The sequence below is a fragment of the Xiphophorus couchianus genome, unplaced genomic scaffold, assembly GCF_001444195.1.
Source record: "Xiphophorus couchianus unplaced genomic scaffold, X_couchianus-1.0 Scaffold1000102, whole genome shotgun sequence".
Classification (NCBI taxonomy): domain Eukaryota; kingdom Metazoa; phylum Chordata; class Actinopteri; order Cyprinodontiformes; family Poeciliidae; genus Xiphophorus; species Xiphophorus couchianus.
This window is the reverse complement of record NW_020963015.1, coordinates 389,111-403,615: the sequence shown is the minus strand read 5'-3', so window position 1 is coordinate 403,615 and position 14,505 is coordinate 389,111. Positions and strand designations below refer to the sequence as shown.

At 36.7% G+C, this 14,505-nt stretch overlaps 1 protein-coding gene across 1 annotated transcript; it reads right to left on the bottom strand.

Annotated features, from left to right (window-relative positions):
- Window positions 1-8,948: 8,948 nt before the first annotated feature.
- LOC114141385 (gastrula zinc finger protein XlCGF26.1-like) lies at window positions 8,949-13,953 on the bottom strand. The gene is made up of 2 exons (XM_028011913.1): window positions 13,577-13,953; window positions 8,949-12,252 (listed from the first exon to the last, which is right to left on the bottom strand). Exon 2 carries the CDS (start codon window positions 12,186-12,188, stop codon window positions 10,650-10,652), a length of 1,539 nt encoding a protein of 512 aa, XP_027867714.1. The 5' UTR covers window positions 12,189-12,252; window positions 13,577-13,953; the 3' UTR covers window positions 8,949-10,649.
- Between the last annotated feature and the right edge of the window lie 552 nt (window positions 13,954-14,505).

Below are 14,505 nucleotides of genomic sequence, written 5' to 3'. Positions count from 1 at the left end.
CGCTACCGCCACCTATTGGAGCGGAGTTTCTTCTTCTTTTTTATAATGGAGGATCGCAAGCAGCTTCAAGGTGCATACCGCCACCTGCTGTGCATGAGTGTGTAGCAGCATTAATAAGTTACATCCATTAAACTGGTTTTAAATTTTGTAGCATGAATAATATTTTCCTTACTGTATAATTTTTGTCCTTATTTCCTTCAGGTCCTTATATTCCTTTAAGACTCCATTCTTGTCCCGTCCAGTCTCTCTCCCTTTCAGGGACACGTCACAATTCATCAATAAATGTTTCACATTTTCTTTCCCTCCACATCCTTCACTCTCATCATTGGTTTTTCTCCCAATTAAACACAATGTCATTTAGATATGTATGGTCTGTCTTTAGTCTCATCATTATTATTTCTTCCCATCTGTTTCACTCACTAACATTTTAATGCAGCTTCAGGACACATGATGTCATCAATGATGTCACAGAAGCCTTTATATTTTAGCTCTCTGTATTCTGTATTTCTCAGCTTTCTGATCTGCGTTTCATTTTGCTCTAAAGTTTTCCTTTTCAAACAAAAAAATCTCAAAATGTTGAACTTTTTCAAGAAAAGGGAGGAATCTGCTTCCTTCGACCCTGAAGAAATGCGGAAAAAGAATAACAAGGCGGTCCAAGAACTCACCGAAATGAATGAAAAGCTTCAGAACACCAAAGACCTCCAATTTCAGAAACGAGATTGGAAAACTTTGAAGAAAGCTGAGATGAAGTTGAGCAAAGCATGTGAAAAACAGCATGAGAAGTTACATCTGGAGTTAGATATCTGGGAGGCAGAAGAAAAGAAACGGATACATTTAGAGAGGAAGGCATTTGAACATATAGAGACGTCAAAAAGGATGAAGCAGGAATTAATTCAGAAAGAAATGTTGGAATCTCAGTGCACGGCGTCCAAAATGGAGCAAGAAAGGCTCATAAAACTTAACACAACACTATTAAAAAACCTTAAAGTACTGAAAGACAAACTTTCATATCAAAATGGACTGTATCATAATCACAGACTGACTAAGAATTCAATTGAAACCTTGATGAAGATTAAAGAAAATGTTGTGAAAGAGATGAAGAATCACGAGGATTACTGTTGGGCTTGGAAGGAGAAAATCTGTGAAAAAGATAAAACATTGGAAACAGTAAAAAGAAAGACTATTGAACTTTTACAAGAGCTTAATATTATTGAACAACAATTAATTGATATGCCTGTCTTGAAATATATCTACAAGAGTGCAAAACAAGAGAAGGAAAGGCTGAAAAAACTGAACACAAAGCTAGAAAAACATCTTCAGATCCTAAAAGATAATCTGTCCCATCAAACTGAGCTGCTCCGCGATTACACCGAGGCTGAAAATACCGTTAAAGAGCTGCAGGAGATTCGAAAAAATTACCTGAGAGAGATTCAGGATCTAAAAGTAAAAGAAAAACTGGAACCTGGGACCAAATCAAAGTTTACCAACCATGAGGATGAGAAAAAGTTTCGCTTCTGAACTTCCTTCACGGGTCAATTTAATCCTCCCAAGAAAGACTTGACTTCCTTCTAACCACACATTTAAAAAGATCAGTGGCTAAAAGAAGGACATGAACAAAGAAGGGCAGCAAAAAACTTTAGATTCAATTTAGATTCAAAACTATCGGAAAGAAAACAAAAGTTATTATAATCGTGAGAGAATGGGTTTCCTCCAGGTGCTCTGGTTCATCCAAAAACATCCTGCGTTCGATTACCTCTAGCAGTAAGTGTGTGTGTGTGTGTGTGTGTGTGTGTGGAGGGGGTGGGGGGGTTCGTGTGTGTGTGACTTTGGTTGTTTTTCCTGTGTGTCTCTGTTCCTCCATCACAATATTATAGTTCAGGGTTCAAATGTAACAACAATTGTAATAATAATAATAATAATAATAATAATATATGTTTACATGAACATGAGATTTAATGTTATATACAGAATAAATCACATTACTCGTCCAACATAATTTCAAACATCATCACAGTCTTGTATATTTATGAAATCAGACTAAAGTATAAACTATTATAATAAAATAATTTATTTTATAAATTAATTATAAAATAGTTATATTTAATACCTACCACAATATAGATTAATATAATATTAGCATGCATTAAGTCTGTTTTACAACAAACATGAAATGGGCGATGTTTTATATTTATATTTATTAAAAACAAGCATCACTCCAGTGATAGACAAACACTGTGGACATCAGTCACTCCTTCCCTCCTCCATGATATTCATGCAATACCAATATTTTGATATTTGATTTACATTTTCCTCTAAAGTAAACTAACTACTTGTTTTAAAGACAAAATATTAATTTTATTTAGAATACTGAACAAAAGATTGGAATATTTAATATTTTAGCCACAATTATTAATTCCAAAACACAGAAAGCTGTAAAAATGCTAAACTTTTGATTTTTTCCCAATAGTTTCTCTAGTAAATGTAGTTAGAATCCATCACTGGACCTGATTGACAGATCGAAGCTAAACTTGGTATTTTACTCTCACTGCTTTGTAGAACAAATGTTCTCTAGACTGAACAGCAATAAACCAGTTTTACTCCCTCTGATCAATATTGAGCAGATAACAGAAAAACTGCAACAACGTCTAAGAGGAAATATTGATAGTTTATAAATATGAAACTCCTGAAAATGTTCTGGTTTTCCAGAATATATCCCGTCATCGGCTGGAGTTCTGCTTGATTCATGATTCTCCTCCACAGAGTCCAGACCAAATTCACTCAGCCGCTGCATGCTGGGGTTTGGGTTGGGGAGGAATCCTCTGCACAGTTCTGTTAACCCAAATAGATTCGCTTTTGTTTCTCTGATTGTTGATCAGGGTTCATGGCTCTGATGTTTCTTCTGTCCTGATCTTCTTTATGTTTCTGGTTTAATTGTAGTTTTCTGTCTTCCAGAAGCTATAAAGTATATCCCAGCTGATGGATTTTTTCTTTCTTGTGTATCACAGAAATATTTCTCCGCATGAAAATATAAACTTAATGTGTGTATTGATGTATTTGGATGTTCTGGTTTGTAGAGGTTGATGTATAATTCATGTTTGTTTGCAGCATGACTAATATTTAGTCCTCTGTGTTTAACTTGCTTGACTTTAATAAAACTAGAGGAACCAAGAACGATTTGATGCTTAGAAAAATACTGACTATCACTGCACGCTATTTGAAAATCAAAAAGTGGAGATGTTGGTAAAATAATCACAATATCAGCTGCAATAAATTTACATTTCTTCAGTCCTGCTGTACAGTGTGATCTTTATCGTCCTACACTGCCCCCTTGTGGTCAAATAATTTATCTGACAAATAAAATCAAATACAAATGGAAAATAAATTTCTTTTTAAGCAACATAACAGGCACCATAACTTAATGAAGGGAAACAAGCAGCAAAGTGCAGAAACCTTTGGGTCCTCAAAGCTAAACAGAAGAACATAAAACAAGATTTTAAAACAAAACAGCAACATAATTACATCAGGTTGAAAAACAAAAACAAATATTCATCAGGAATATAATATGAAATCACGTCATACTAACTCACTGTCATCAGGTGGGACAATGCAAAGCAAAAGTAGCTTTTGTTTTACCTCCTGGGTACAATGTTGCTGGTTACTGGTGAGAAATGATCATTAAATATTTAGCACATTAAGAAATAATTTAAATTGCTGCTTGTCTGACTGAACAAATTAATAACTTGTAGCTGGTCGGCTTCCACAGCGGCTTTAAAGGTCAAAATAACTCAGAGAGACTAGTTCTGCTTTTCTCCTGTAATGTTGTGTTTGTAGTTGGAGATGAAATAAATTCATCTTTTGCAGACAGCCATGAAAAAAACATTAAATCCCCACTAAATAAAAATAAATCATAATTTATATTTATTTATGTGTTGTGTCCACTGGACAGTGTGAAAGGCAGCAGGTGTGTGTGTGTGTGTGTGTGTGTGTGGTTTTTTTGGACAATTTTACATGGAATATTATTTTTAATTATAAAGAAATCTGGTCTTAGACCGGAGACTTTCAGCTCCAAGCTGATTGCAACCTCTGATTCTAAAACCTGATTGTTTTCCCAGTCCTCAATCTCTGCAAAGGGAGAAATTAGACTGAATGCAAAATGCTAGATTTCTCATTTATTTACAGGAATAACAGCAAATATATTGTGTCTCAAAGAGATTCATCTGACATCTGGTAGCAAACCACAAACAGTTCAGTCTCATGAAATTCACACAGCAGGCCTTGGTGGTTAATTCAACATTTTTGCTGAAATAAGTTTGCTTTTTTTGCCTGGTCGTTTATGCTGCTAATTTATTACATTATTATTATAATTTATTTAACTGCAGTGAGTCTTCAATGTGAACAGTTGAACTTTAACTGTTCATTGTGAGCAGTTAAAATGTGAGCTGACCTTTCAGACTGCAGACGCTTTGAAACAATCGGATACGTATCAGAATTAGCTCCACATACGGAAGTGGCTCAGGTCATGTTGAATGAAAAGTGAAGAGTCTTTAGGAAACATGAAGTCCAGCTGATGTTCAGTCAAACACATCTGGAAGCAGAGTCATGACTTCAATAAGTATGGTGAAAAAAACATGAATCATTTCTTCCAACAACAAAGAAATGAAATAAGATCAGCAGCATCTGAGAAAACCAGAAAAATCTCAGATTCTACTATAAATCTTCCTCTGGGTATAATATGTCCAGCAGATGGCAGCAGCACTCCAAGCACAGAAAGGATTGAGTGATTTACTCATTATGCTAATGTTTGCAGGTATTCTAGGAATTAACTGCAGACATGTTTAGTCAGTTTACGTCTTGATGTAAAAGCCTCACCACACAACTGGCAGGAAAACGGCTTCTCACGTGTGTGGGTCTTCATGTGCACCGTCAAGGTGTATCTTTTAGCAAAACTTTTCCCACATACAGGACATGAGAAGGGCTTCTCGCCTGTGTGGGTTCTTATGTGGTTGATCAGCACAGTGTTGTCAGAGAAGGATTTACCGCAGTCATCACAAGAAAACGGCTTCTCGCCTGTGTGGGTTCTCATGTGAATCGTCAGATTACGCTTCCGGGTGAAACTTTTTCCACAGGTCAAACACGGATGAGGCTTCTCACCTGTGTGAACTCTCAGATGTTCATTTAAACTGCCTCTCACCCTGAAGCATTTCCCGCAGGTTGGGCATGAGAACGGCTTTTCGCCCGTGTGAATCCTCATGTGACGAGCCAGATCGTAGCCAAGCCTGAAGGACGAGCCGCAGACCGTACAGGCATACGGCTTCTCCTCTGTGTGAGCTCTCACATGGATTTTAAAGGTGGTCTTTCTGATGAATCGCTCTCCACAAATCTGACATGAAAACGGCTTCTCTCCTGTGTGGGTTCTCACATGGATGGTCATGTCAAAGCGCCTATAGAAGCATTTTCCACAAGTGGGACAGGAAAAGGGTTTCTCACCTGTGTGGGTTCTAGTGTGACTATCCCACTGACTGCTGGTTCTGAAGGATTTATCACAGAATTCACAGGGGTACGGTTTCTCACCCGTATGAATCCTTACATGTTTAGTCAAGTTATTCTGCTTAATAAAACCTCTTCCACAGGTCGTACATTTGAATGGTTTCCCACCTGTGTGAGTTCTCAGGTGAGCAGTCAGGTACCTGAGCTGAGTGAAACGTTTTCCACACATTTCACAAGTGGGCAGATTTTTTCTTTGTCTCTTTGGTTTTGACTTGTCCACATCGTCCCTGTGATTTCTGGTGTCCTGATGTCTCCTGTCTGGCTTCAGATCTTTTTCTCCACTTGATCCAGAGTCTTTCTGGTTGCTTCCTGGCTGCTGTTGGTTCTTGTTAGGTTCACCGTTGTCTTTTTGCTCACAACTAGGAGACACCAAGAAGGTTTCAGCCTCCTGCTTCACTACAAGCTGATCTTCAGTCTGATCACTGCAGAGTTCCTCTTTAACCTCTACAGGTTCTGGTTCCTCTTTAGTCTCCATCGTCTGCTGGAGCTCTGATTCATGTGCAGGATTCACCATGAAGCTGCTGGCCTCCTGCTTCACCACAAATGGTCCTTCATCTTTAAAGATGGACAACTCAACATGTTCCTCTTTAATTGGTTGAGGTTCTGTTTCTTCTTTTATCCTGGTCATCGGCTGGAGTTCTGCTTCCTGCTGTTGCTCCTTCATTTCTCTGGTTGTTGGTTCTTTGAGGTCAACACTGGAGTTGCTCCAAAGCCGACATGATGCGGAGGAAGGCCTGAAAACAGGAGAACGTCAACTTTAATGTGAAGTTCGGAGGAAATGGTCAACATTAACTCAGCCAAGTGACACAATTTGACCGACTTTGTGCTTTAAAACCAATAAAGATAAAAGTTAGTCAAATATTAACTTTGACAATGTTGCTGTACTTTTATTTTTCACCTCTGGTGATCAGGTGAAGGACAATCATAAAACATGCTTGTTGTAAAACACTAATAAAACAACTTATACAGATGTTTTTTAAAGACCTGCCTGTTGATTTTCTCTACATTTGTGCATCAGACTGAAAGCCTTCCAGCATACCTTCATATACAATAAAACTAATTTTCCTTCTATTTCCACTCATCGACAGTAGTGTGGTTTTAGTGGCTCGCTGAGGCCCAGTGCGCGTCATGAACCCGGGTCGGGCGGACTGAGTGGACGGTAACTCCGAACCCAAAACCACCACATTTTGGAAACAGTATCATTTTACAGTCAGAGGAATCTGTCCCAGGAAACTGCTGTAGAAGTGATTCAGTGTAAATTATATTCCTACAAAATCAATATTTTGAGATTTGATTTCAGCTCTCCTTTAATCTAAAACTACAAGCTTTAAAACTGTTCAAAGATCAAATATATTTTTAATAGAAAGCTGAACATACGATTGGAATATCGGTTAAATTATCCTCAGATCAGAATTATAGATCTAATAAAACTGCAAAGAAATTAAACTTATTTATTCCTAAAAGTTTTCTTAATAAATGTAACTACTGCCCACCTCTGGACCTGGTTGATGGATCAATACTCAAACTTGATATTTCACTCACCAAATGTTGACTAGACTGAAAACACCCAGGTTTACTCCTTAGAGACTCTGATTAATATTAAGCAAATAAGAAAACAAAACTGTTGCTTTGTCTTTTTGCTGCACAGCCTAAAAGTTTAGTATTTAAAGTTTTGTTGAAATACTAAAAGCAAATATTAATAGTTTATAAAAGTGAAACTCTAGAAAGGTTTCTGGTTGTTCTGTTGTTGAAGCAGAGTTTTATTCCTAAACTCAACAATGATGGAAAAGTTCTGCTGGATGTTGAAGTTAAAGATCTGCAGGACTCTGACCTCTGACCTCTGACAGAGATGTTTGGTTGCAGCACAAAAGTTTTACAGCTTTTTTAAAAGATGCATTATCATCTAACCCTAAATAAAATTGAATTGATATGAATATGATGTAACCTTTGTCCTGTCTGGGTCCCGCTGCTGTTTTAGTGCAGTTAGGAAACAGGGAACAGAAATCACTGAGCAACCAAACACATCCAGTTTCTACAGCAGCAAGGAGTCTTTTGTTTCATTATTTCATACTGTGGAGAGATTAGATCTTAGAGGTCTGACATTTTGGTGACTCTGTTGTTTGTTTTGAACTGAAAACTGTTGTGAAGATGGTTCAAATTTAAACTTTATTAGGTTCAAATTTAAACTTTATTACGTTAAGAACTGTTCTCCTACTGGTATCAACCTGGAAGCTGAATGGAGCCAACATCTGCTGATTGGCTGCAGCCTCTCTGCACTGCTATCAGTTAAGTTTAAATTTTAAAAAAGTTGAAAGTTTTTCTTTTCATTGTTAAAAAATATATATTTTCCTTCTATTTCTGACGTTAACAGGGTCAACAGATAGCAATACATTAGAATAATATTACTGGAGTAAACATATGGAGTGTGAAACAACTGATTTAAGTACAATATTGTGAACAACTTACTCAAGAAACTGCAACTAATTACTGTCCACCCCTGCATATATTACAAGCACATATGGGCTTGTATGTGTTGTGAACATATTTGTTGAATTTTATGGTCAAAATATTGACTCAAAGTTAAATTATGAAAGATTTAGCAAAAGAGAGAATTGATGTATAAATAATGTTTCATTTTATCAAATCTTTACGTTTGTAAAACGTAAGAATAAAAACGTTTGTAATGCTTTTAATGGCGATACATCTTCCCCTCCCAACATGGCGGACAGCCTGACGTCCTGCCGCAGCTAGCTCGTCACCGCTCGCCAATAACGGCTTTCTTACCGGCAAAACTCGTCTCTGTTCCTCGGGAAAATCCTCGAAACGATCCAGTGTCTGAAAATGTGGCAGTTTTCTCAGCGCCTGCGCCTTTAAAAGGAAAGAGCGTCTTCTCCTCGAACACTTAGCTTCTCACTTAGCTCGGAAGCTAACTAGCCGCTCTCACGCTACTGCTGCTGATAAAACAGATAAATCTGTATTAAAGCAATACTAGAGATGATGTCCGCACTTGAAATGAGAGGTGATTATGTTTAGCATTTTCCAGTGATGAGCAGAACCGCACCAACCTTTTATTTAGCGTTTCTGCTTCTTGCTGTGGTTGGTAAAGCTACTGAGATCATTACCGCCATCCTGTGGTCAGTACGGGATTGACAACAAAATACTGTGTTCTGCATCAGACAGACAGTACAGTAAATATACCCACCGTAGTCACATCCACCTTGTTATATCTCTTATATAAGCATCAACAGTTCAATTTTATGCTTGTGTTACATAATTTAGCATTCAAACAAAAAACATTTTCAACCATCATTAATAATTTGCTAGTTTATATATACCACAGAAAAGAAGCAAAAATAGCTGGTAGATTTTCAAAATGTTTGTATCATAAAAACAAGAAACAATTCATCTTTCTCAACTTTAATTTGGCATGTCTTCTTCACATTCACTATAACAAACCAATTATCAGCAGAGCAGAACATTATTACATGATAACGCTCATCCTTAAGCGATCATCTGTCAGGGAAAGTTTATAAAGTGGCGGAAAAGTAAAAAATAAAGCTTAAAATGATGTGCCCCCTTAAATAAATGTTGTTTTCCATTGTTTATGCAAAATTAGCTTAAATAAATAAATGTAATTTCCAAATTATTTTGTTAAATAAGGGCTTGGTTAATAAAAAAATGACAAAAAATGAAGAAAAAAAAAGTATCAGTCACAAATGAGTTAAAAGTGTCATAGATCATAGAGTCCAAAACAACTGCAAGGATGTTATGGGGGTCGGTCTAGCACATGATTTAATATTAGAGTATAAAATATTTCAGTTAGTCTCATAATTGATTACAGATGCAACAGAAACAAGCCAATCACATTTACAGTGAGATAATTTGAATTATTTACCAATGAAAGAATCAACAGATGGTATTTAATGTTAGTCACACTTATGCTGATTTGTAATAAAATGATTAATGATTAAAAAGGTCCATCTACGAAATAATAAATTTACTTAAACATATTTTCCAAACTGATGATTTATCAGAAGTTAACTGCTAATGAGGTTTTCAAAGAAAAGGATTTTACGGTTTTATTTGGAGTAATTAAACCAAACGGTCGGAGAAAATGAACGTTTCAGAACAGCATGGACTCCGAAGGAACTGACATTTAAAGTTCACTTAATATAGATTATATTTATTACATTCTGAGCTGTTGAATAAAAAAATACAGGCCGATTTAATAAATCAGAATATTAAAGAAAAATACATTAATTTCAGGAACGCCACGTCAAACTATGTAGATTAAATATTCAAACAAATGCTTGGAAGCCTTTATTTCTGTTATGATTTTTCACTTACTAAATTGTAACTTAACATTAAACTTAAATGTTACGTTTTAAAACACGTAATATTTAAATTAGATCAAAACAATAAAAAAACATTTAAAAACATAAATGTGGGCTTAATGAAAAGTGTGTTTAAAATCTGCTTGAAGGTAATTTTCATGTTCTTTTATTCTGACATATGAGCCTCACTGGGGCTTTTATTCTACTTTATTGAATATTACTGTACCTTTAGCTATAAACCTGTAGCTTCTGCCAAACCTCTCATATCAAACACAAACTCTAAAATGCAGCTTGTGAAATTTGGTACCTTTATTTTGTTCATAAAAATGAGCAAAAATACTTTTAATTTATTGTCATTTTAACCTGGATTTGAATTTGTCCAAAAAAGATTTTTTTATTGTTGCATTGTACAAGTGCACTCAGTCATTCCAAAATGAAAGTACTGATGGGTAATTCAAAGATAATTATTATTAATTTTAAGCCAATCAACTTCTATTAAGCATTAATAAGATTTTTGCTTTTTAGAAAACTGAAGACAAGAAAAAGTCTGGAGAAAAATCAGATGTTTCTCCATAATGTGTTTTCTTTCTTCGACTAATCAATTCCTGAACAAGAAACAATAACAATAAAATTATTTGTCCAGTAGGTGGTGCTGTTACTCCAAATCCAGACAGGTTCAGTCATAACATAGATCAGTATTTACTCTTTTTTGAGTAAACGAAGCTTGATATCCATTACTAATGTAAGTAAAACCAACTGGATGCTCATTTAACACACATGTTTAGTCAGTTTGCCTCTGGAAATAAAGGCCTCCCCACACGACTCGCAGGAAAACGGCTTCTCGCCTGTGTGAGTCCTCATGTGGACAGTCAATGTGTATTTCTTGGTGAAACTTTTACCACAATAGGGACATGAGAAAGACTTTTCACCTGAGTGGGTTCTGACATGATTGAGCAGTATAGTGTTATCAGTGAAAGACCTTCCACAAATATCGCAAGAATATGGCTTCTCGCCTGTGTGGGTTCTCATGTGAATAGTCAAGTTGTGCTTTCGAGCAAAACTTTTCCCACAGTCCAAGCAGACATGGGGCTTCTCGCCCGTGTGAATTCGGATGTGTCCGTTCAGACTTCCTCGCTCCCTGAAGGTTTTCCCACAAGTCAGGCACGGGAATGGCTTCTCGCCCGTGTGAATCCTCATGTGACGAGCCAGATCGTAGCTGTAGTTGAAAGACGAGTCACAGACCTCGCAGGCAAAGGGCTTCCCCTTCGTGTGAGCTCTCACGTGAAAGTTGAAGGTGATCTTCCTGATGAAACGTTCCCCGCAAATATGACACGAGAAAGGCTTCTCGCCCGTGTGGGTTCTCATGTGGACGTTCAAGTCGTAGCGTCTGGAGAAACCTTTACCACAAGTTGAGCAGGAACAGGGCTTCTCGCCTGTGTGGGTTCTTGTGTGGCTGGCCCACTGGCTGGTGGTTCTGAAGGATTTATCACACAGTTCACAAGGATAGGGCTTCTCGCCAGTATGAACCCTTTCGTGTTTAGTTAGGTTGTTTTGCTTGGTGAAGGTTTTCCCACAGGTCTCGCATCGGAAAGGATTCCCAGCGATGTGGATTTTTGTGTGGCTGGCCCACTGGCTGGTGGTTCTGAAGGATTTATCACACAGTTCACAAGGGTAGGGTTTCTCTCCCGTGTGAATTCTCATGTGGACGGTTAAGTTATTCTGCTTGTTGAAACCTTTTCCGCAGGTCGCACACTGGAAAGGCTTCCCGTCTTTGTGAGTCCTCAGGTGAGCCGTCAGGTATCGAAGTTGAGTAAACGTTTGGCCGCATGTTTCACAGGAAGGCAGGTTCTTTTTACACTGTTTCTTTCTCGGCTTCGGCTCTTTATCTCCATTTGATCCCAAGGCTTTCAGGTTGCTTCCTTGTTGATGGTTCTCACCGTCAGGAGAGTTTGCAGAGAAAAGTTGGGCTTTGTTTGGTTCTGGTTGATTCTCTTCTTTAAACTCTTGCTTCACTACAAGCCACTTTTCATCCTGTTCCTCCTGTTCCTCCTTAATCAGCACCGGTTCTGGTTCCTCTTTAACCTGCTTACTAGTCTCCCTCATCTGCTCCAGTTGCGGTACATTGTTGACAACGTCCTCATGGACAGAAGTCACCAAAACCGTTTCTACCTCCTGCTTAATTAAAAGCGTCTCTTCATCCTGATGGAGGCAAAACTCTCCCACTTCTTCTTTGATTGACTGAGATTCTGAACCCCTGCTCTTCGCCGCCATCGGCTGGGATTCTGGTTCCGACTGCTCCTCCTTCATTACTTGACATTTAGTCCGTCGAGCCAAAGACTGGAGGTCTTGTCGGAAATGGGATTTGATCAGCCTGCAGGAAAAAATAGATGTTTAATGTTAAGATTGCTAAAAATGCAAAATGTTTTCCTTTAAAGATTTGATCAAAATGTTTAAAAAATGCTTTTAAAATCAATCAGAAAACATCAAAACTACAAATTACATATGAAAAAATAAGTTAATATTCATAAAGAAAATGGTAAAGAGCATAAAGATTATTTTAAATAATTTTAAAACTTTTAAAAAATTAAAATAATAAAGCCTGATGTATTCAGTTGCAAGATTTCAGTTTCTTTTCATGTTTGCTTCATTGAGAAACCTTTTTAAATTATTTACATCAAAACTGTTAAACTGGCTGAAAGTGTACTTAGTTTTTAACGTCACTACTTCCCAAATTAGGGCCAGACTAAAGAATTTTGGTTTTTAATTACAAGAATAAAGTAGAAACAATGTGAAATTAAAGTCATAATATTAGCAGAATAAATTTGGAATATTAACATAAAATGTGGTAAAATTACAAGAAAAAAATAATTTTAAAGAACAAATAAAAGCTTCAATCAATAATCCAGATCTGAATCATGTAGAACTGATTAAATTACTACTTTTTTCTTCCAGAAGTATTAATTCATTCTTGTATTATGACTTTATTCTCACAACTTCAAAACAATTCTCTTAATTTTGCAATGAAACATTTCATAACCATTCCATGAAGCACAGTGTTCATTTTCTAACTTTAATTGGCATATTTGTCCATTTGGGGAGGTAACACTTCTGGTTTTCAGCTCAATTCACAGGACTTGGTCTAACAGGAGAAGAAGAGTGGGGGACATGATGCTGATTTAAAGCGTAGAATGACTTAATTTGTAATAATGATTTCATGTTGCAAAAAGTGGACCTGTACAGCAAAACCTTCAGATGTATTTAAAACTCTGTAATGATGAAAAAGCAAAGTTTGGTTTCAGCAATAGCAGCATCAACAACAAAGGAAAATTCAATCAACATTCACCCAGTACACTGGGATTTAAAAGTCTGTTTTATTCCTTAAGTGGCAAATCTGAAATTATTTTTGTTCAAATAGATGTAACTTCAGGGACTACGAAGTTAATATTTATTTTTCTTGGTGTTTAACTATATACAGCAACTATTGTTGCTTGGGGTTTATAACAGTTTACTAAAAATGCAAACAAACTCCCTTTAGTCCCAATAAAGCCGCAGCTCCGGTAACTTAAATACTTCTTTGGCTGAAGTTGCCTCTGCCAAGATGGCGGCCACGTTGACATGTTGCTGCAGCTCCGCCAATGTAGCAGATAGGCAAGCTAGCATTTATTGCTATAGTTGAAAAGACAAGGTCCTCTTACCGATCAAACTCGTTTTCCACCTAAATGAGAAACTCATTAAACATCCACGATCCAATAAATCTCCAGTTTTGTCTGTTTTTCAGACATTTTCGTGTTTTTGGCTTCAATAAAACTGGTTGCTTGTCCCTCGGGGAGTTAGCTTCTCAGTTAGCTCAGAGGCTAACGGGTTTCCCTCAGGCTGTTACTGTTGACAAAACGGAAAGGAAACGGCGTTAATGGCGAGCTGTAGCTACTGTCAGAGCCTGGGATGGAATATCGTTTAAGTGATCGTTAAAGGAGGAGCACGGAGCTTTTTTCGAAGCAACCAGCTTGGAGAAACATTATCGCGATTTCTCTGTGAGGATGTTTCCCAACATGCTCTGCACTGCTGCACAGTGTCATCACCGCTGGTGCATTAAACTCACATACCCTACATTTATAAAAAAAAAAATTAACTTATAGTGAAATAAAATGGTCACCGCAGTCATATTCAATACTTTCCAAGCAACATGATTCTAAGAATAAAAGAACTAAAAATGACAGCAATAGTTGCTTTAACTGTATAAAGGATCTTTACATTTTGGTAGAAATAAGGTTTAGATTAAGGCGTCATTGAAATGTTTTAATTTCATCGCATTTTATCACTAAAAGCACTAAAATGGCTTGTTAGTCTGCTTGATGGGATTTAATGTTTTTAACTTGTAAGTTAAAAACATTATTTTTCTATTAATTGTTTGACTTGAATACATATTGTAGACTAAAAATGATCAATGATGTTGCTTCACTTCAAACTTCTTTGGGTAATTTTGCATATTTTTATGCAAATTAAAATATATAAGTTACTCATTGCTCTTTCAAATTTATTTATCGAGTTGCTTGTTCTGAAAGTTGAAGACAGAAAACATCTGTACAACCTGGTTTTTTAGTTACTTCATGTGCCTGAGCACAGT

What these genes read in the sequence shown, in the direction of transcription:
- LOC114141385 (XM_028011913.1), bottom strand. Translation starts at nt 12,188, where the DNA reads ATGAAGGAGGAGCAGTCGGAACCAGAATCCCAGCCGATGGCGGCGAAG.